A 21,350-nucleotide genomic window follows, 5' to 3' on the forward strand; every position below is an offset into this window, starting at 1 on the left:
CAAGTGCACACCCCACCCGATCCCCATCCTCCGAACCTGACAGGAATCCAGATTCATTCTGTGCAGCTGGTGTGGAAGGTTGTGAGGTATATGCGCGTGTTGTACAAGTGCTTCTGTGCTCCCACTGTACAAGTGATTGCCTGTCCGTGTGTGTGTCCATTTTGCCCTCCTGTCACCGGCCATAGCCAGCTGACTCTCCTGGTGCCAGTGGACCCACTTCCCTGCAACCTTTGCCCAGGTACAACCAGTCACCACCACCCCACCCCTCTTCCCCCAGCAGCATTCCCAGGGACCAGCAAGGCAGAGTGTGAGGGTGGTGGGGTCCCCCAGTCTAGTCCCTGTTCCCAAATTCCAACCCTCCCTTGTCTCTTTGCACCCTCCCAAGAGTCCAGTGCCCTCCTTCTGGGGAATTATTCTATCACTACCTCCCCCCCCCCCCCCGGGTAGTTCTGTTCCTGGTTTAGGAAGAGATATTCTGCTATCCCCATTCTGCCGTCCTCCTCTACACACATACCCACCCCTGGTGGAAAGTGCCTCTCTCTCTCTCTGTTGTCACAGAGTGTAGATGTTCCCAATATTGTACCGTAATCTCCACCCTCTCCCTGAATGTGTTGGAAGACTCTTAACAAATATTGTGTCGTGTTTTATAGGACCCTCCCACCACCAGGCACCCCTTGTAGAGAGAGAGACTCCCTCTTTCCTTTTTTTCCCCCATTAGACTAGAATTAAATTGAGGGATTCAATGTTCCATGCTGCCTGTCAATAATAATTCCAGCACCACCGGCAGATTTTTATCCACTGTTCAGCCAGCATTCTTCCCCATCTTAACAACACCTTACAGGATCTGCTCACTTCCTTTACTGGGATCTTACTGTGCACACATTGTGAACGGTTATCTTGCAGCAGGGGTTTTAGTTTGATAGGTCGCATTTGTACGAACTGTCACACAACAGCCACCAGCCAAAAGTATTCACCAGTATTGCCCTGAACCACTGCCATTTGGAAATGAATGCAAAATCTTCCTGTAGTAGCAGTTCATTGAACAGGGAGCCTGTGGCAGGCAGCTCATCTGACTTTCTCAGGGCCTCCATCTGAAAGGTTGCAGAAACATTACCTTGCATGCCCTCCAGCTCTCACACCTCATACGTTTGTGTCCAGTGGATGAAAACCTCGCAACTGGTTAACACATTGACTTGGGCACAGTGGCCGACAGCAGCAGCCCACCATTCTCTGGAAAGTGGGCAGTGAACATCAGTGTCACCCGCATGTGAAACCACAAAAATGGTTATTGCACATTTCCAGAGACAAAACGTAAAGATTTTTACTCCCCATGTATGTGAAGTCAATTCAATTCCAGACTTCAGGCAAAGCACCACCATGATTCCTTATCAGCACAGTCCAGGAAAAAGCAATGGAGGTACACAATGAAAATTAGTCCCTTTATTGAAATACTTTATTTTTCAACTCTCATCTTAAAGCCAGAAATTGTAAAGTAGTGCCAAGAGACATGTCAGTGTATGCACACAGAACAATCTTTAAAAGCAAGTGATATGGACTAGCAGCCTGCACACCTGCACAAGCCAATCCATGCAAACATCTTTCCAATTAAAGTGTAACGTGGAGCTCAACTGCTCCCCACACTGAACCCAGATCAAGTCACAAAACATGAATAATGATCGACGCGCAGTGCAGCGAGGCAAAGTGACAGGCTGTCTGGGCTCCCAACTTTGAGCTGCGGAAAGAATCAAATCAGTCAATCGTCCCTCCTGGGGCTGGGAGGAAGGGAGAACTTAATATCTTCCATCAGATCTTGGGCTCAAAGAAACCAATGAAAACATACAGATGGTATTTGTCTAGTTGGACAAAACATCTCTTGGTTAGGTCACCCAGATCACCATTTCTGAACTTGGCCGATTGCTCACCCCTTTGCAAGCAGCCATTACTGAAACACAACTCTCTCCCCAATATATGGCATAGTCAGTCAGCAGTTAGCATGGGAAATTACATAGACATGTCCCGGGAACACAAAGTGGGTCCCACTGAAATGCATAAATCAAGTCAAACTGCATCCTGCATTTAGCCTTAAACTATTAGTGTTTAATACTGATTACTCACATTAAAAATACTAAAAAAAAATTTGAAAGGTTCTACACAAAGGTTCAACAGTCCTGCTGACACAAAGCAGCTATTACAAAATAGTGTAAACTGGTTTATATATTAATTTCAAGAATAAATAACTAGATTGAAATCGCTGCATCAGTTACAGACTGATAGTCATGAGCTTTTAGCACAGAGGCTCACCGGAGTGTATCTGGTCTTGAGGAGCTGGCATCAGGGCACAAGGTAGTCACAACTTGGGCTCTGCAGAACCCATAATGTAAACAATGACCAGATCTTTCACTTAAGATTATCCCATACACTGAGAGAAGTCCCTCTAAGGTCTGGAGCAATGATAGGGGGTTTGGGTGGTGGGAGGAAGGTGGAGGGGAGGGTAGTGCTTGATTCCAAAACACCACTGAGCCCCATATGTAGTTTTGAGGGTGCCTATTTGACCCAAATAGACCCTGATGCACATTATGCTGGAGGCATTATTAATGCTTGTTCAATTCTAGAAACCACCATAAACTTGTAACAAGGTTCTGTGCTCTCAGTACAACTCACTTCATCTTTCCCGATTCCCTGCCATTAAGCCAGGGTCACATCCCACAATACATCCATCTCTCCCTCAGCTACTTAACTAAACCATCTTTTCCTCCGGATACAAAACATTCCTATTTGGCCTTGCTGGATATTGTTACCTGTCTGTGACAAACCAACATCACTGGAGCAGAAACAGATCTTCAAGAACAGTGGACAAAGTCACCCGAGCTGAAGGCCTTGTGTGGCCAGTTCCTTTCATGACTAATGCTCAATATGCTACCACAATGGAGACACCCGAGTCTTCTGCAACACCGTACACCTTTGTTTCGAGGGATCAGAGACACAAACTTCTCAGCCAAGATCTGTTTAAGCAAAAGTTTCAGCCATGTTCTCCATTCCACTGTTCTCCAATTCAACAGCTCCTGGGAAACAAAACCCTTCAGGGTCCGTAGGAATCCTTCACTCTCTCCAAGAACTTCACTATTCTGATGCTTAATGTTAATAGCCTTAGGCCCCCATTTGGAACCCAGAATATTTTGTGGTGCAGGCTGGAATAGAGATTTTATATTAATAAAAGCCATTTCACCAACTAGCATTAATTAGCTCCTCATGAGAGGAAAGGCGTGGAGGCAGTCATGCATTTGGATTTGGTGTAAATTTTATTCAGGACCCAACCAATTAGTATTTACCTCTAATTCATTGCCTACAGCCCACACAGAGACTTGTCCGGCAGCCTGCAAGGCCCTCATCAGGAATATGTTCTCAGTTCCTTCCCCTGGAAGGGAGTGTGCAATTAATTTTTGTGCTACTCCCATCACTCATCCTCATTGATAATGTTTAACTTACCCAAGCTAATTAACATGCAGTATATATTTAATATCAAGCAACACCAGAGTTCCTCATTTAACTTGGTAGAATTTTCTAGAAGCAGTGTTGTAACAAACTAAGCGTTTGGTTCTCAATCTACGGTAAAAGTCAAAGTATAAACCCAGTCTCAAAAGCTGCCCAACACAACCAGATTACCACAGCATCAATTTGACCAACAGCACAAATTCTCCAACCAATGAGAGGCACTTCCTTTACTATCCTATTGGTTGAATTGGCATTTGCTTCAAGAACATGTGACATCCAACCAATAAAAAAAGAGCATGACATGGGAGGATCACTGACTAAGTAGCTAAACCACACACCAGGACCCTCCCCAACAGGACATTTTGTTGGAAGAAAGAAAGAAATTAACTCAAGATCAGAACATTATACAGATCTTACTTACTTTGCACAGCTTTGGACCAAATCAAATTGACAATATGACCATTGGACAAAGTCAGAAATGGGAACAACTTACCTCCTGGTTAGATTATTCCTGGGCATAGATATGCGGCCAGTTCAAGACCAGCTCGGCTATTGGGCTGTTTGTCCACTGTAGACCAGAAGTCTAGTCTTCCACAATGTCTAAAGTACCAGAGAGCAGATCCAACCCCACCAGGTCACAGATGCTGCAGCAAGAAGTTGGACTGTGACCAAGGGGGCAAATATTTGAAAGTAGAAAGACTTCCTTTATAATAATTCCAAACCATGACTGTCAATCAGAGGAAGGAGAGAACAGAGTCTTCGTCCTTCCTATACAATAGCTGCTTCTCGTAACATAGAGCTGTGGAGTTCAACTAACAGCAGGCCTCCAAGTCAAAGCCAAGAATGTCAGCTCAACCAAGACCACAGCAAAATATTCATTCACAGTAACCAAGAATGGTTCAAATAGTCTCTTCCCAAGTTATTTATGTTAGGGACAAAAGCATTTAAAAAAACGAAACCGCCACTGTCAGTTTATTTGGTGGCTAGCCGGTCCCATCTCAAACCTTTGGTCCCAGTTGGCTCTTACCCTCCCACCATGGTCATAGTTTTGGCTCTTCACCCAGTTCACTGCTGCTCTAGTGATCTCTAAGCTCCCAGCTGATACAATTGTGCAACTGAAGAAAGGTTTCACAGGAACTGGGACAAAGCTTCCATGGTTACGTGCATTACCCGACACATCACTAGAAACAAACACTTCAGAAAGGGTCTACATATTGCCTGGGGCAGGCTAGGGTTTAAAATAAACCTGCCCAGTTCTATCTCTGGCTCTTTTTGTCCTTGGAAAAAGGGTGCTCAAAGGAGTTACACTCCCTGTGGCCACCAGCAATCAGAATTCAACTTTGCATGCTGGGAACGTCTCCTCTTGCATGACAACCGTACTGTTGCTGCCCAACACAGTGATGTTCAAAGACTGCTGCCTCTCGTGCGTCTCCTGGTACCATTCATGCATGATGGGAGAGTCAAAGGTCGGGATTATGGTGACCTGCAAAAGGAAAGGACAAGGTCACATAATTGACTACAAATATCATTCCAGAACTTCAGCAAGCACAAGACGTGGTGGGCAGGATATTAAATCAGATGTTACAAAATTGCCCCAAAACCATTGAATGGTGTCTAGTGGGACAATAGACATGTTGCGTCCAACAGCTGCCCCCATTGCTCAATGCATAATCCATCCACGTACTTAGCCCTGACAGTGCGAGATACAGTTCCACTAGGACGAGACACCCTGAAAAACAATGCATCAGTAAGTTGTGCCAAAAATCCTCCAAGCAATCCGTGGCCAATAAAGTTATTGTAACATGCACAGAATGCGGGAGGAACTTAGCTCAGGCATCTTCTATGGAGAGGAATCAACAATTGATAGTTTCGGGCCAAGACCCTTCATCAGAGCTGGAAAGGAGCCAGAATAATGTGTGGGGGTGGGGAGGAGAAACAGTACAAGCTGCCAGGTGTCCACAGCTAAGAGGCATTCCCACAATAGCAATCAGATCATTTATCTTTGTGGCACTGAAGGTGGTATTAACCTGGAGGCTGGGAAGAACACCCCAAGAAATTCTTTATGACAAAACCAGCAAAGGATTAAAATTAGCAAAAATGGTGGAATTAGCAATAACAGGATTACTGTCCCACGGGAAATTTTTATGGCTACTTGAGAGGGTAGAGAAGGGGAGTGGTTCACCATTTCACTTGAAAGGCATCAGCACTCGGTTGGTACTGCTTTTGCATCCTTTCCTGAGTAGTACATAGCCCGAGGTAATTGGGACAGTTGATACAAAGCTCATGTTATCTAAAGATAGAATGGATTAGAGAGGAGATTGCAGTTACAGCACAAATTTCCAGTGGAGTAATTAAGTTCAGGAAGTGGCTGGAATTGGAAGTAAACTGCTTCTAAGAGGACTGGAAGGCTGAGTGGGATTACACTGTAAAATATTACAAATCCCGGGTGCTGGGGATTCGAAAGCCATTGCCCAAGTTCAAGGCCCTCACCTGCACATTATTGCCCCACACTGCTTTGCCTTCCAGGAGCGAATCCAGAATGTTCCTCATCGCACCCTCTTTCTGAGGGTCATCTCCACTTATGACGTAGACTGACGATCGCAGACGCTTGAAGAAGTCCGTGTTGATTGTCCTGGCAGCATAGCTGTTAGGGATGTAGGCAAGATCCACATACACGGGGGGACACTTGCTCACTGCACCTATAATACATGAAATTAATGGGCTGTTGGCTCCAGAAGGTGTCAGCAGAACCACTGATTCAGCAACTATTGAGGTTAATAATTACAACATTGGTGAAATGAATCAAGGTGAGATCAAGGTGCAATTTGAGATTGCACAAGCCATTGCTGGTAGTGAGTGAGCAAGAGATGTAAAAAGTGAGCAAGACCTGCCTGGACTTTCGATAGAACTTGAGATCATTGGGTAAACAGGCACTTAGCAAGAGCCAATACAAACAAGTTTAAGCACAGTGGCCATTATTGGAGTGGGACAGTGTAAGAGTGGGAAGGTTGAGGCTTTGGTGAGATGAGACAAGATGCTTAGAGGACCTTTGTTTTTGAGAGGGATTGAAGCCCACAAGGACTGTAAGGATAAGGATAGGATGTGGGAAGGTGGATCTTTGGGTTGTCTTTCAGTACGTGGCAAGTATAGGCAAAGTATATAAAATGAGTAAGTTCCCTAAACATCATGTGGAATGTGTGAAGACAGGGAGACCTCTGTTAGAGAACTGGAGTGGTAGCTGGATAGAAAAATCATTCAGGAAGCTAAGGGATCAATTGACAGGAGATACAGGGAGGTAGTTACATTTATGGCGCAGGAAACAGACAACTGGATGACTACCAGGAGAAAGGGGATAAATAGCCAGTGCAGGGTACCCCTACAGTGATCCCCTTCAACACGTATACTACTGGGGGGGGGGGGGAAAGAGAGAGAGACCAAGCAGTGGAAAGCCACGGCAGTCAGGCCTCTGGCAATGAGTCTGGCTCTGACTCAGAAGGGAAGGGGAGAGAACAGGCAAGCAGAATTGATAGGGGATTCATTGCTTGGGGAATAGACAAAATGTTCTATGGATGCGAAGGAGATTCCCAGATGGTACGTTGCCTCAAAGGTGCCAGGGTCAGGGTCATCCGATTGAGTCCATAGCATTCTTAAGTGGGAGGGTGAACAGCCAGAGGCCATGGTCCACATCAGTAAACGGGTAGGAAGGGTGACAAGGTCCTGCAAAGTGAGTTCAGGGAATTAGGTGCCAAGTTAAGGGACAGGTCCTCTAGGGTTATAACTTCAGGATTGCTACCATGTGCTAGTGAGGCCAGAAACAGGAAGATCATACAGTTTAACACGTGACTAAGGATATGGTGCAGGAGGCAGGTCTTCAGATTATGGATCACTGGACTCCCTTCCAGGGAGGGCGGGACAGGACCTGCACGGAAGGAATGGTTTGCACCTGAAATGGAGGGGGACTTGTACATTACATGAAAGTTTGAAGAGATGGGGGGGGTAGGGGGGGGGAAAAGAGGAGGAAGGGAGGTTAAAATAGAGTTGCAGGGGGATGGGAACCAGAGCTCAAGGACTGTATGGGATAAAAATTGTCAAATATGTTCAGTCAAGTTTTGATCAATATATAGAAGTCTCAAATAGAGAGTGTGATACTGGATGTCCTTTAAGTGAAATGTTAGGGCAGGTGACAGAAATGTAAGGGAACACTTTACATCTTGTGATAAGGCCACAAGATATAGCTGCAGAATTAGACCATTTGGCCCATCGAGTCTGCTCACCATTTCATTAAGGCTGATCCATTTTTCCTCTCAGCCCCAATCTCCTGCCTGCTCTCCGTAACCTTTCACGACCTGACCAATCAAGAATCTATCAACCTCTGCCTTAAATACACCCAGTGACACAGCCACCTGTGGCAATGAATTCCACATGTTCACCACTTTCTGGCTAAAGAGATTCTTCCTCGTCTCCATTTTATTCCGAGGCTGTGGACTCAAGTCCCAGACTCTCCCAACACAGGAAATATCCTCTCCACATCCACTCTATCAACATTTGATAGGTTTCAAGGAGATCCCCCCCCCACATACTTCTAAATTCTAGGTGAACTCAGGCCCAGAGGAATCAAACACTCTTCATATGATAAGCCGTTCAGTCCTGGAATCATTTTCGTGAAACTCTTTTGAACCTTCTCCAGCGTCAGCACATCCTTTCTAAGAGACCCAAATCTGCTGACAATACTCCAAGTGCAGCCTCACCAGTTCTTTATAAAGTCTCAACAATATAACAAGAACATAATAGAGCATAGGAAATAGGAGCAGGAGTAGGCCATCCGGCCCATCGAGCCTGCCGTGTCATTCAATAAGATCATGGCTGATCTGTCCGTAAACTCAGCTCCACCTACCTGCCTTTTCTCCATAACCCTCAGTTCCCCTATGTAAAAATCTATCTAACTGTATCTTAGATATATTTCGTGAAGAAGCCTTAGCTGCTTCCCTGGGCAGAGAATTCCACAGATTCACCACTCTCTGGAAAAACACTTTCTCATCTCCATCCTAAATCTTCTCCCCTGAATCTTGAGGCAATGTCCCCTAGTTCTAGTCTCACCTACCAATGGAAACCACTTTCCTACTTCTTTCTTATCCATCCCTTTCAAAATTTTGTATGCTTCTATAAGATCCCCTCTCATTCTTCTGAACTCGAGAGTATAGTCCCAGGCAACTGAATCTCTCCTCATAGGTTAACCCCTTCATCCCTGGAATCAACCTGGTGAACCTCCTCTGCACTGCCTCCAAAGCCAGTACATCTTTCCTCAAGTATGGAGACCAGAACTGCACACAGTACTCCACGTGCGGCCTCACCAGTACACCGTACAGTTGCAGCATGACCTCCCTGCTCTTGAATTCAATCACTCTAGCAATGAAAAACAGTCCGTTTGCCTTCTTAATAACCTGTTGTACCTGCAAGCCAACATTTTGCGATTCATGAACAAACACTCCCAAGTCCCTCTACACAACAGCATGCTGTGATCTTTTACTATTTAAATAATAATCTGCTCTTCTACTATTCCTTCTAAAGTGGATGATCTCGCATTTACCAACATTGTATTCCATCTGCCAGACCTTGGCCCACTCACTTAACCTATCTATATCCCTCTGCAGACTCTCTACATCCTCTGTACAATTTGCTTTTCCACTCAGTTTAGTGTCATCAGCAAATTTTGCTACGCTACACTCAGTTCCCTCTTCCAAATCATCAATGTAAATGGTAAACAGCTGTGGGCCCAGCACCCACCCCTGCGGCACCCCACTCACCACAGACTGCCAACCGGAGAAACACCCATGAATACCAACTCTGCCTTCTATTGGTTAACCAATCCACTGACCATGCCAATACACTTCCTCCGACTCCATGCATCCATACCTTATTTATAAGTCTTTTGTGTGGCACCTTATCAAACGCCTTCTGGAAATCCAAGTATATGACATCCACCTGTTCCCCTCTATCCACTGCACTCATTATGCCCTCAAAGAACTCCAGTAAGTTTGTCAAACAGGACCTGCCCTTTCTGAATCCATGCTGCGTCTGTCTAATGGAACCACTCCTTTCTAAATGTTTCGCTATTTCTTCCTTAATGACAACTTCAAGCATTTCCCCGACTACAGATGTTAAGCTAACTGGCCTAGAGTTGCCCGTTTTTTGCCTACATTCTTTTTTTAAAAAAGTGGCGTGACATTTGCTGTCTTCCAATCCGCCGGGACCTGCCCAGAGTCTACAGAGTTTTGATAAATGATTACCAACGCGTCTACTATAACCTCTGCCAATTCCCTCAGCACCCTGGGATGCATCCCATCAGGACCAGGGGACTTATCTACCTTCAGGCCCTCTAGTTTGCTCTTCACTATCTCTTTAGTGACAGTGATTTTATCAAGGTCCTCACCTCCCATTTCGTCCATAACGTTCTTCTTTGGCATATTAGACGTGTCCTCCACCATGAAGACCAACACAAAACAGTCGTTCAATGCCTCAGCCATTTCCCTATCACACAATATCAATTTCCCCTTCTCATCTTCTAAGGGACCTACGTTGACTTTAGTCACCCTCTTCCACTGTATATAAAAACTTTTGCTATCTGTTTTTATATTTTGCGCTAATTTACTTTCATACTCTATCTTCCCCTTCCTTATTTCTTGTTTAGTCATTCTCTTTTGCTTTTTAAAGTTTCCCCAATCCTCCAGTCTTCCACTACTCTTTGTGACTTTGTACACATGAGCTTTTAATTTGATACTATCTTTTATTTCCTTAGTTATCTAAGGCTGGCTCTCCTCACACTAACTGTCCTTACTTTTGACTGGAATATACTTTTGTTGAGCACTGTGAAAAATCTCTTTGAAAGTATTCCACTGTTCCTCAACTGTCCTACCAAATAGCCTGTGCTCCCAATCCACATTAGCCAACTCCTCCCTCATCTCGTTGTAGTCTCCCTTGTTCAAGCATCATACACTAGTTTTAGATCTAACTGTTTCATCCTCCATCTGTATGCGAAATTCAATCATACTATGACACTCTTTCCAAGAGGATCCCTGACTACAAGATCGTTAATCTTACCAGTCTCATTGCACAGGTCTAAATCTAAGATAGTATTTTCCCTTGTAGGTTCACTAACATGCTGCTCAAGAAAGCCATCACGGATGATGATATGAAGTCCTCCTCAAGACTTCCTTGACCAACCTGATTCATCTAATCTATGTGGAAGTTAAAATCTCCCATGACAACTGCTGTCCTGTTCTTACAAGCCTCAGTTATTTCTTGGTTAATCGCCTCTGCAATATTTTTATTAGGTGGCCTATAGATAACACCCACCAGTGATTTCTTCCCTTTACTATTCTTAATCTCCACCCAGATGGACTCAACATCCTGCTCCGTAGATCTTATATCGTCTCTCACAATCGCTTTGATCTCATCCCTAATCAAGAGCACCACCCCACCTCCTCTGCCTTCCTGCCTGTCTTTCTGTATTACCTGATACCCTTGGATATTTAATTCCCAGTCATCTCCACCTTGCAACCAGGTTTCTGTAATATATCCCTACTTTTATATTCAGGCCTCTTGAAACAAATGTCAACATCACATTTGCCTTCCACATTACGACTCAACCTGCAAATTAATCTTTCAGGAATCCTGCATGAGGACTCCCAAGTACCCTTGCGCCTCAGATTTTTGAAATTTCTCTCCAGTTGGAAAATAGTTTCGCTTTTTATTTCTTCTACCAAAAGTGCATGACCATACACTTCCCAACACTGCATTCCATCTGCCACTTCTTTGCCCATTCTCCTAATCTGTCTAAGTCCTTCTGTAGCCTCACTACTTCCTCAAAAGTACCTGCCCCTCCACTTATCGCCATATCATCTGAAAACTTTGCAACAAAGCCATCAATGCCATCATCCAAGTCATTGACATATAATGTAAAAAGATGCAGTCTCAACAGATCCCTGTGGAATACCACTAGTCACCAGCAGCCAAAGAGAAAAGGCTCTCTTTATTCCCACTCTTCGCCTCCTGCCAATCAGCTGCTGCTTTACCCATACTGGTATATTTCCTGTAATACCATGGGCTCTCAACTTGTTAAGCAGCCTCATGTGTGGCACCTTGTCAAAGCCTTCGAAAATCCAAGTACACAACTGATTCTCCTTTGTCTATCCTGCTTGTTATTTCTTCAAAGAATTCCAACAGATTTATTAGGCAAGATTTTCCCTCAAGGAAACCATGCTGACTACAGCCTATTTCACCTAGTGCCTCCAAGTACCTTAAGACTTCATCCTTAATAATCGACTCCAGCGTCCTCCCAACCACTGAGGTGAGACTAACTGGCCTACAATTTCCCTTCTTCTGCCTCTTTCCCTTCTTGAAGAGTGGAGTGATATTTGCAATTTTCCAGTCTTGCAGAACCATTCCAGAATCTAATGATTCCTGAAAGATCATTACTAATGCCTCCACATTCTCTTCAGTCACCTCTTTTATAACCCTGGGGTGTAGTCCATCTGGTCCAGATAACTCATCTACTTTCAAACCTTTCAGTTTCCCAAGAACTTTCTCCATGTTAAAAACAACTTCACACACTTCTGACCCCCAACACTCTGGAGCTTCCAACATTACAATTCCATTAGTTTCAAAACAATTATGGAGAAGGATAGGACTGGTCCTCAGGTGGATATTTTAAGTTGGAGAAAGGCCAATTTTGACAGCATCAAAGGATCTAGCAGGTGTGGATTGGGATAGTTTGTTTTCTGGCAAAGGGATACCTGGTAAGTGGGAGGCCTTCAAAAGTGAAATCTTTAATAGTACAGAGGCAAGGCTAACAGGTTTAGAGACACTCAGTTATTTAGGATTATTGAGGCCAGGGTTAAGCAAGAGGTGCTTGGACGGTATAGGCAAAAAAATGAGGTGTTTGAGTATACAAAATGCAAGAGGAAAATCAGGAGGGCTAAAAAACAAAGGCACGAGGATGCTCTGGCAGACGATGTGAAGGAGAAACCCAAGGGCTTCTACAAGAACAAAAATATAACAAGAAACAAAATTGGTCCACATGGGGATCTATGCATGGAGCCAAAAGAGATGGCGGGGGATCTTAAGTAGATTTTTCATCTGTATTTACTTGGGAGATGGGCACAGCAATAGAACTGAGGCAAAACTGCAGTGAGGTCATGGACCATATCAAGACTGCAGAAGAGGTGCTTGCCGAGGAAAATTAGGGTGGATAAGTGCCCAGGGCGAGATAAGGTGTCCCCTCTGACCTTGACAGAGGTTAGCGGCCCTGGCAGAGGTATTCAAAATGTCCTCAAACAATGGTGAGATGCCAGAGAACAGCTAAAGTTGTTCTGTTGTTCAAGATAAGCACTAAAAATAGCCAGAAAATTATAGTCCAGTGAGTCTAACATCACAAGTGGGTAAGCAATTTGAAGAGACAGAACAGATAAGTATTTGGACAGACATGGCCTGATTTGGGGTAGTCAACATGGCTTTGCACATGGTAGATCGTGTTTAACCAATCTTAGTATACAAATATAAAATTATGAGGGGTGTAGGTAGGTTAAATGCCAACAGGCTTTTCCAGTGAGCTTGGGTGAGACTAACTAGAGGTCCAGGATGAAAGGTGAAATACTTAAGGGGAACTTCTTTTCTCAAGGTGGAACAAGCCATCGGTGGAGAGTGGTAGATGCAAGTTCGATCGCGATATTTAAGAGAAGTTTGGATAAGTCCACCACTGTGAAGTTTTTCCAAAGATTCCTCCCATGTGGACCAACTTTGATTTTGAGGCAACATACATTAGCCATACCCCACACCAAACAGTAAAAAATGTACTGCAAAACAGAAAAAATTCAAAAGGAAACCGACATTTGACCCATCCTTTCAGTGCCAGCGACTAAGCAATCCGACTCACACACATATCATATAACTGACCTGCCGTTGTGCTGCGAGACGTGCTCTGAGACGACTTGTAACTTGGTACTTGGGAATTCTTTCCTTTCTTTTCTTCTGAGTTGATGGACTGGCTGGAATTAACCCTGGAAACCTTCCCCGACTGCTCAGTCTTGCCGGCCGCAGCTGATTTTTCCACCTCTTTGGATGTCGGCTGGGGACCTTTTGGTTTGGACAAAGTTGCCTGTTTAGCATTCTCAACTCTGCGACCCAGAGAGCCCACAGCTGGCTTGGACCCTGGCTTCCGCCCTTTTGACTTCTCGACTGCACCTTTGGTAGAGGTCTGGGTCAGGACCTCTGGGTCTACCATGCAGATGCCAGGCTGGGGCGGGGGTGGCTGGGGGTCCTTCATTGGGGAGGGGGGAGGGTCATGTGACTTGGAAGATAAGGGGGGGCAAACAGGACCCAGAGCAGACCCGCCCACCGACAGACTCTCAGAATCGTCCTCAGAGTCCATGCCACCATCTGCAGTGATGGACGGGCAGTCCTCAGTACCGGGAGGAACTGCCGAACCCGAGTGGGACAGGAGAGACTCGCTAGCAGAGGTCGGGGTGGTCTGGTCCAGTGCCACCTTCCTGCCGGAGAGGGGCACATGGTCTCCACTTTGCCCCACAGGCTTTGCGCATTCCTGGGAAAGGTCACTGTCATCTGACGTGTCCCTGGGGCTGGGGTTGACAAAAGATGGCGAGATCTCAGTCTTTGGGTGCTTAAATTCACAAGGCGACACAAGGCACAGGTCAACATCGTGAGGGGATTCGGAGGGGAGCCCAGCCACATGCGGCCCGGGACCGTCCACTCCATTGTGAGGGGGTCTGCTGTCTCCTTGGGCGGGAAGCAGAGGCCGAAAGGCGTCCTGCAGAGACCTCAGGGGAAGGCTCATGCCTTGAGGATCGCCCATCCCCAGGAGAACATCACGTTCGGGAGAAGCGCTCGGTGCTTCGGTCAGGGGTGGCAGGACCTGCTCAAAGGAGACAGACAGAGACTCGTCAACTTCGGTGGAGTGAGGAGAGCCAACCTCTGCTGGCAGTGAGGGGGTCGTCAGAGTTGGCGAGACATCAGGGACAACTTCTTTGAATGGACTCAAGCTCAGGATGCCAGTGTGTCTGTCCAGTGGTGCACTGGCATTGTCAAATGGTGGCTGCGGGTGTGACTGAGGGGCTCCGTCTGCAGGTCTGTCGTAAGCATGGGCCAACTGGCTTTCCCCATGCAGGATGCTGGAAACGCTCTCAATTAAACTGTCTTCACTTCTGGGGAGGATACCTTCAGTTGGCGACTGGTGGAAGGGAGTGTGGCCAGCGCTGGCAGGCCCGGATCCAGGAGGGGAGACCATCTCCAGGGTCTTCTCCTCAGAGCTGGTATACTGCTCCTCTGCATTGTCCTGGTTGGTGGTGGATACCAGCCCCTTGACCTCACCTGTTGGCCCAAGCTCAGTTGGCGTTAGGTCAAAATTAACACTACGATCACTCCTGGGAGTCTTTGCAAGAGGGGACAGGGCAGCCATGTTCCTGCTGGGGCTCAAATTGTCATCAAAATACCTGAACTTATCAGGACTTTCCATCTCAAAGTCATGGTCGTTGTCAGTACCACAGATCAGACCATTAACAGGATGGATTGTAACCGTACCTTCATCACCCTGTGCTCTGGCACCAACCCCCGCTGCTTGCTCCGTGCCAGTCTCTTGCTCTCCCGCCGCCTTGCCGTTTTCAGCAGCGCCGTTGTCCCATAACCGAGTCCCGAGCTCCCTCCCCACCTCCACAGCAGTGAAACCCTCCTCAGACAGGGCATCCCCCAGCACCACTGCCCCCGGGGCCCCGGCCGAAGCAGCTTCCTCTTGGGGCAGTGAGGCTGGGCCCCCCTCCTGCTCCAGCTTCTTGAACTCCTCTGTCATGTCTTCAGGAGTGGTCATCCCTGAGGACGCCGCCTTGTCTCTCTTCCCCATAGCTGCAGTCTGCTGGGGAGTGGGCTCCCGCTTTGGAGCCCCAGGCTTGGCTCTGACCAATTCCTTCCCAGGAGTCACATGATCCTTCTTGAGCTCCCTGGAGCTGGCCACGGCATTGACTTTGGCCGAGCCCCTTCTACCTTCAGCAGCTACCGGGAGTCTTTTGGTAGGGGGCTTGGCCACCACTTTCTCAATCTTTTTGGGCTCCTTTTTAACTTGCTTCGGCACATCCTTCTTCAGCACTTTCTTGTCCTCAGCCTCTTTCCCGTCTTCCTTTTTCACCATCTTCCCCTCCTTATTCTCATCCACCTTCGTGGGTCTGGATTCCTTCTTCTGAACTTTCTCCATGGACCCTTTCAGCGAGGTCTCCGATTTTGGTTTCTCGCCTGCCTCGGGCAAGGCTGACGCATTCGGGGGACCGTCTCTTGCTCTCTCGCCCGGCACCGCGGAGGCAGCTTTAGTTTTCCCGGCCTTGTCCTTCTTCTCTGGCTTCACTGGCTTGTCCTTGGCAGAGGACGGCCTCCCCCCCGTCAGCCCGACCTCCAGCTCTCGTCCCGATTTTCCAGATGAGCCCCTAGTGAGGCTTTTCAGACTCTCGCGGCTCTCTGTGCGCCTCGGCTTGGTGCCTTTCTCCTTCTGCAGAGCCTCCAGTTCGCCCCGTGTCGCCACGGGCTGCTTCAGGAAGTCCAGGTGTTTCACCCTCTCAAGCCCCTCCAAGATTTTGCCCTGTGGAGCACAACCTGGGAACAGCACGCGGATTATCTTCTCTACCTTGCTGGCTGGGTGCCAGGCGATGAGCGCACAGATGGAGACCAAACACTGAATTGGGAGGTCCTTCCCTTTTGGCCAACTGTTGCCCGTCCACTGATGCAACATGAAGTCCAAATCCTTGCTGTCTTTGCTTGGGTTGAGGACGTACATTTCCAGGCGGCCAACTCCCATTTTCTGAAAGAGTATTATCGGTTCAATGGAGCTGCCAATAGTCCTATACAGGGGGAGTGGGTTAATACCCAAAAGGTGCAGACGTTGAAGCAGTACGCTGACCTCATCTACACCCCGCCTGACACTTTCCCTCTCAATGTGCTGGAGTCGATTTGGTGCATTGAGGAACATGACACCAATCTCAGGAGAAATTAGGTTTTTTGTCCAGTCACCATTTAATTCCAAGCCTTGCGATTGATCCTCGTCTAGTTCTGCCAGCTTCCTCTGTAGCAGACTGTTGATCCCAGGCAGGTTGTCTATCCCAATGTGAGTCAATAGGACTGAGTCGATCCTGTCCAAGTGACGAACCAGCTTCCAGAACGAGGACTTCTGGTCTGAGCCTCCGTCCACCAGGATGTTGAAGCCATTGACAGCAAAGAAAGCGGAGTCGCCCCGACCGCCCGGAAAGATGTAGCAGCAGGGCCTGGAGAGCTTCAGGAAACCCACAGTCGCTGGAGGCTCCAGCAGGTCAAAGGGAGACGACGCCTCCAAGGACTCGGTGAGGTATTCCAAGAATTCCTGCAGCCCTTCCATCTCCGACAGCGCAGCTGGAGGGTTCACCTTGATCTCGATGAACTCCTGAAGGCTGTGCTGCCCTAGGCTTGACCGCTTCCACTCTCCCAAGTCAGGGCAGCAGAGACAAAGGCTAGCCTTGTCGGCAGGAGGCGTGAAGCTCAACAGCTCTCCGATCTAACAGAAACACAAAGTCAACCCATTAATGCAGCACTTCAGCTCATTCAAAGCCCCAGACTCATTCATCCAGCAGCCCTGTACTCTAACCCACCCTGGCTCCCAGTTTAGCAGTAAAGAAATTAGTAAATTAGCAAATATCTCCATGGTATCACCTCTCCCATCTCTCCAGTCGAGGGTTCCTCCAGCTCCCACCACAAATTTCTGTTCTAGCCACTATGAGAAAGATACACTTGCAGTGGAGGAGTTGCAAAGTTGATTTATAAGCTCCACAATCCTAGTGCCAGGATTATAACATTTCATCTATGAGGAATGATTGAATAAGACCAGTGATTTTCCTTGAAACAGTGGAAGCTGAGGGGAGATTTTACGAGGGGCTTCGGTGAAGAATAAAGAACTGACTCCCCTGACTAGAGCAGTCAAAAAACAGGGCACAGGTTTAAAGTAATCGACGGAAAATAAGGGCGAGATAAACAAACCATCAGGAGGCTTGAGCCTCTAACTGAATTTAATTTAATCACTTCTAACCAAATTCAGATGAGCACATGAATTGCCTTGGAAGAAAAGGCTGAATACGGGAAAATGGGATCAATACAGACAGGTGCCTGATACAGACGGGCCAAAATGGCCTGTTTCTACATCGTATGATTCTATGACTAATACTTTGTCTGAGAAAGTGGCAGGGCAGGAAGCCTCCTTAGACATATGATTGCGAAACCCAATGCTGGAAAGTGGGATTAGGTTAGCAAATTCTTCACCCAAACATCACAAGGGTTACAGGCAGAGTAATCGCTATGTTGTTATGAAATTCCTTTCAAACTCCTGTTGAATCTGGCTCCAGTATCCTTTCAGAAAGCACATCAGCTCTGTGTAAATATATCCAAGCTGCAGACTTTGAATAACCCTAATTCCTTGCAAATTTGTGCTTTCCTTCCAGGAAAGGAACGTCAGCTTCTCTGAACATCTCACTTCCTTCTCCCCATGTCCAGCTCTCAGGACTGCTTGAGCCAAAAATCTGAAATTCTCTTTCAAATACCTGTCCTTCATTTCTTGCTCCTTAAAGTCTACCTTAGTAATCAATGTTTCAATCACCTGTCCAATGTTTCTGTGAATTATTCAACATTTAATAGTTATACAACATCCAAGTGCCTTGGATAATACAATACCAAGCTATTTTCCCCTTCATTGAATTGAATGATGCTTAAATCTTAAATCTGTTGTACCATCTGAGATTCCCAGGGCAGGTATAACAGATATAGACTAAAGCTCCCTGTACATAAGGCAATAGATAAATGGGCAAGTTAGAGTATTGCTAGAAACAACCTCCTTATCTGTGAAGATCTGGATGAAATCGTGGAATGTGAAGGATCCTTTTTGCAGGAGTAGATCACCAGATTCTTCTAAACATGGCCCGGCCAATACCAGCAACTTATGCCGTGAGGCAGCCGATATCAGAGTCCGCACCTAGAATTCAAACAAACAAATCAGACGCTCCTCCTGGGAATGGAACAGCCCACCAGATCTCCAGTGATGGCACGTCAACTCAGTCAGAATTTCAGTTTTCCTTCATGAACTCGTGGTAACAATCAATGAAAGTTGGACAGATTTTTCACAGTATGAAGATGCCTCAGAGGCTTAACTGATAGATGCAAGTGTTCTTTTACTGTTTTAATTGAAATGGTGCAGAATAAGAAACTTTGCACCTGGAAAGTACGGGGGAGCTCTCCCTCTCAGTAACACAAATGAGGTTATCTAATTTATTGGCGACTAAGGGCAAGTATTGGCCAGTACATAATAAAATGTGTTAGAGGAGAACCTCCTCCACTCTTATTTCAATGAACGTATGGGACCACTTATCACACCCAAGGAGGCAGATGGGGTCAGAGCTCATCACATTCAAAAGTCAGACACTACTTTGGAATTGTTCCACAGATGTACCAATGCATCTGCTTCCCATGTGCTCTGCAGTGGAAGAGGCTACAACTTTAGATGTTCTTGTGGTGTATCACTGGTGACAGACTGCAGTGTTGTTGGAACTACACTTCGCTGCAAGCGGAGAGAATTCTCTCATTTTCGTAGACTCTACCTTGCAGATGTTGGATGGGCATTGTAGTTTGGAGATGACTTCACTCAGCACCGGAGACTGCCTGCCTACAAGAGCGTGCTGACACACAGACTGGACCTCAAAAGGAACAGCACCATGAAGGTGGCTACTGAGGGATGCAATGAGTTGGGACAGGGGGATGGGAGCAATCAGAAAGGAAGAAAGCTATAATGGAAGAAGGCTGCTTTGGGAAGAGGTACTCGGGATGGCAGAGAAAGCCAAGTGACAGGGGTAATAACCTGAATCGATCAGGAGAGGGCAGAAGAGTTCACCAGCCAATAGAGTCAGATTGAAAAGATAAATTTTAAAAAGGGTGAGATAGCTTTGTTAATAAAGGAAGAGATCACCGCAGTGGTGGGGAACAACTAGCTCAGGCTAAGATGTGGAATCAGCTTGGGTGGGGATAAAGAAATAGCAAAGATAACAAGAGGATACAAAAGCAAGAAATGGGTAAGAGGGGAACTGCAATAATCACAGGTAAATTTAATCAGAAAGACTGGATAAATCAAATTGGCAAAGTTAGCCTCTCGGAGATTGTGCCTTATTCGGGACAAAGCAAAGCACTGGTTTCTCAATCAGGGAGCAGACCAGTTTACATCTGGCATAATGTAATGAGGCAAGATTAATATATGACCTCATAGGAAAAAATCCCAGAGCAGAGTGATCGTGGCATCTTATAATTTCAAATTTAGTTGAGGGTAAGAAACTTGATTCTGAAACTCAAGTCCAAAACTCAATGGCAATGAGGACAAATGAGGCTGTGGGCAGAGAGAATAGAGTAAAGGTTAATGTGGCAGATTATCAGCAGGAGATATTTTAAGCATTTTTATAAATCTCAGTAAATGTATATTCCAGTGAGAGAAGAATGTAATATCATCCACAGCCAGGGGAGCTAAAGATGGCATCAAAATGACATACAATTTTGCAAAGATTGGTCGTAAATTAGGTGACTGAAAAATGTTTAGAAGCAGCAAAGGATGATTAAAATAGAATTAACTAGCCATAGACAAGAACAGACAATAGGAGCTACAACGACAAAGAGAAAGGGGGCAACTAACATAAACGTCGGTCCTTCGAGAATAGGGCTGAGGAATTAATAATAGCACATTATGAAATGGCGGAGATGATAAATAATTCTTCACATTGGTTTTCACGGTTGGAAACAAGAAACACCCCAATAACAACAGATAACCAAAGGGCTATAATGAGGGAAAAACTCAAAACAAATGCTAGAGAAAAGTTATCAGGCAAATTAATGGGGTAAGGAATTCAAGCTGAACAACCTACATTTAAGGTAAATGTACCAACTGTTGAGCGAACCCAGTTGGACTGGAAAACTACACAGAATATTAGCCTAACATCTGCCATTGGGTCTACACAAATCCATTAAACAGGTAATAGCAGAATATTTAGAAAACCACAAAGTAAAGTCAACATGGTTTCATGAAAGGAAACTAGCATTTGACAGATACCTTTAAGTTTCTTGAAGATGTTACAGATAGGGTGGATAAAGGGGAACCAATAGATTTAGTGCATTTGGAAGGTCCCCAGCTATGGGTAGATAGCCCCACCGTCTTGCAGGCAGCCTCAGGAGAGGTGAAAGATACGGGATTAAACCCAGACAGAAAACCCGGAGTGGAGCCACTATGGTGGCTGGATGTCATTGAACATCCTCCCGGCAGCTCCTGTAGCCAAGCTGGTGCCAAACGTTTTGCTTCACTTTCCTTTGGACTACAATGGTGAGGCTGAGAGGGGGACCTTGATGACTGGGCACTCCAGGATCTCCATACCTTCCACCCAGGCTTGTGCCCTGGAGGGGGTCACTCACTCCACTGTTCTTCGAGACAGGCAGATGCCATCAATTTGAAAGGTGCCACAAAAGGCTACTGCATGTGTCAGGAGGCATGGGTTAAAGGTGAGGAAGCAGGTAACAGAAAACAGCCAGGATACCTGGGCCATTTTCAGATTAGCAGTGAGTAATTGTATGTCTCTGTAATTCCCTTTACTCCATTGTAAAACCAATACATCTGACTGATATTAAAACTGCTGATAATTAGTGGGAGAAAGTAGTTGGCAAATAGACAGTGGGAAAATATGAAGATATTCACTTAGGAAGGAAGAATAAGCAAGCAAATTGTTACTACATGTAGCGAGAATACAAAATGTTTTTGGACG

General features: G+C 46.0%; 1 protein-coding gene across 2 annotated transcripts in view; it reads right to left on the minus strand.

The window, feature by feature from the left end:
• Positions 1-1,418: 1,418 nt before the first annotated feature.
• The window catches only part of map1sa (microtubule-associated protein 1Sa), a 44,211-nt gene continuing 24,279 nt past the window's right edge, over positions 1,419-21,350 (minus strand). Inside the window, exons 4-8 of one of the 2 annotated variants that reach the window (XM_072243938.1) lie at positions 18,395-18,535; positions 15,085-17,071; positions 13,444-13,623; positions 5,983-6,191; positions 1,419-4,975 (exon numbers count right to left, since the gene is read on the minus strand). In XM_072243938.1, the coding sequence (XP_072100039.1) occupies positions 4,820-4,975; positions 5,983-6,191; positions 13,444-13,623; positions 15,085-17,071; positions 18,395-18,535 (2,673 nt within the window). In that variant the 3' untranslated portion in view covers positions 1,419-4,819. Of the gene's footprint in view, positions 4,976-5,982; positions 6,192-13,443; positions 17,072-18,394; positions 18,536-21,350 lie in introns of both variants that reach the window. The other variant, XM_072243937.1, reaches the window with a different exon arrangement.

Source organism: Mobula birostris, chromosome 26, assembly GCF_030028105.1.
Source record: "Mobula birostris isolate sMobBir1 chromosome 26, sMobBir1.hap1, whole genome shotgun sequence".
Lineage (NCBI taxonomy): Eukaryota > Metazoa > Chordata > Chondrichthyes > Myliobatiformes > Myliobatidae > Mobula > Mobula birostris.